General features: G+C 38.2%; 1 protein-coding gene across 2 annotated transcripts in view; it reads right to left on the bottom strand.

Moving 5' to 3' along the window:
- Positions 1–765, bottom strand: part of Ttc9c (tetratricopeptide repeat domain 9C) — a 28,508-nt gene continuing 27,743 nt past the window's right edge. For both annotated transcript variants that reach the window (XM_013029233.1, XM_013029232.1), the window contains one exon: positions 1–613. In XM_013029233.1, coding sequence (XP_012884687.1) covers positions 519–613 — 95 coding nt within the window. In that variant the 3' untranslated portion in view covers positions 1–518. The remainder of the gene's footprint in view (positions 614–765) is intronic.

Here is a 765-nt window from a genome sequence, read left to right on the forward strand (position 1 = left end):
TTCACTGTAAGCCTTTCATTTACATATACTCGAGCTCTACTTACAATTATTTAGCTTGACAAAAAGATCAGTTTTCCAGTTTGAGTTTGGGCATTTGAGGAAAAACAAAAATCACTGGAGGCATTTGCCTCCCTTTACTTCATCCTCTGCTACTCTTCTGCACTGTATAGAAATACACCTAAAACATCTCATTAAATTTGATGGCCAGAAATATTTTCACCCGTGATGAATGTTTTCTGGTCTATATTTCAAAGCAAACATCCCCAACAGTAAAATTTTATTGGAAGGTAGCAAATAGCAAATATATAGATGGACACACACACACACACACACACACACACACACACACACACACACATGGTCTAAGTAGCAAAGAGCTGTGCAGAACAGGAAACAAAATAGAAATTCAGCTGGAACAGAGGTACAGGATTCATTTCTCTTGCTGAGGCTCAGGTTTCTCCTTAATGGGTCTTTAATGGTCCACTTCAGTTGATGTGTTGGAGCATCCCTTTTCTTTATTAACCGAACATGCCAAGGTACAGTTGTTTCTCTTTTGTATGGTAGCTGTTGAGTTCTGTCTGTGTCAGCTGGAGGTACCGCCGGACATTGGTATCTTGGGAGATGATGGAGAAGGCAATTAGACAAACCATAATTATATGTTAGGCAGGGGAGGGTCATTCACACACTCTCATTTATCTTTCCAGAATCTGAATATATCACAACAATAAATTCCATTACTTAATATCACTCTGAATTTTTTTTTTT

This window comes from Dipodomys ordii, unplaced genomic scaffold (assembly GCF_000151885.1).
Source record: "Dipodomys ordii isolate 6190 unplaced genomic scaffold, Dord_2.0 Scaffold117, whole genome shotgun sequence".
In the NCBI taxonomy this organism is placed as follows: Eukaryota; Metazoa; Chordata; class Mammalia; order Rodentia; family Heteromyidae; genus Dipodomys; species Dipodomys ordii.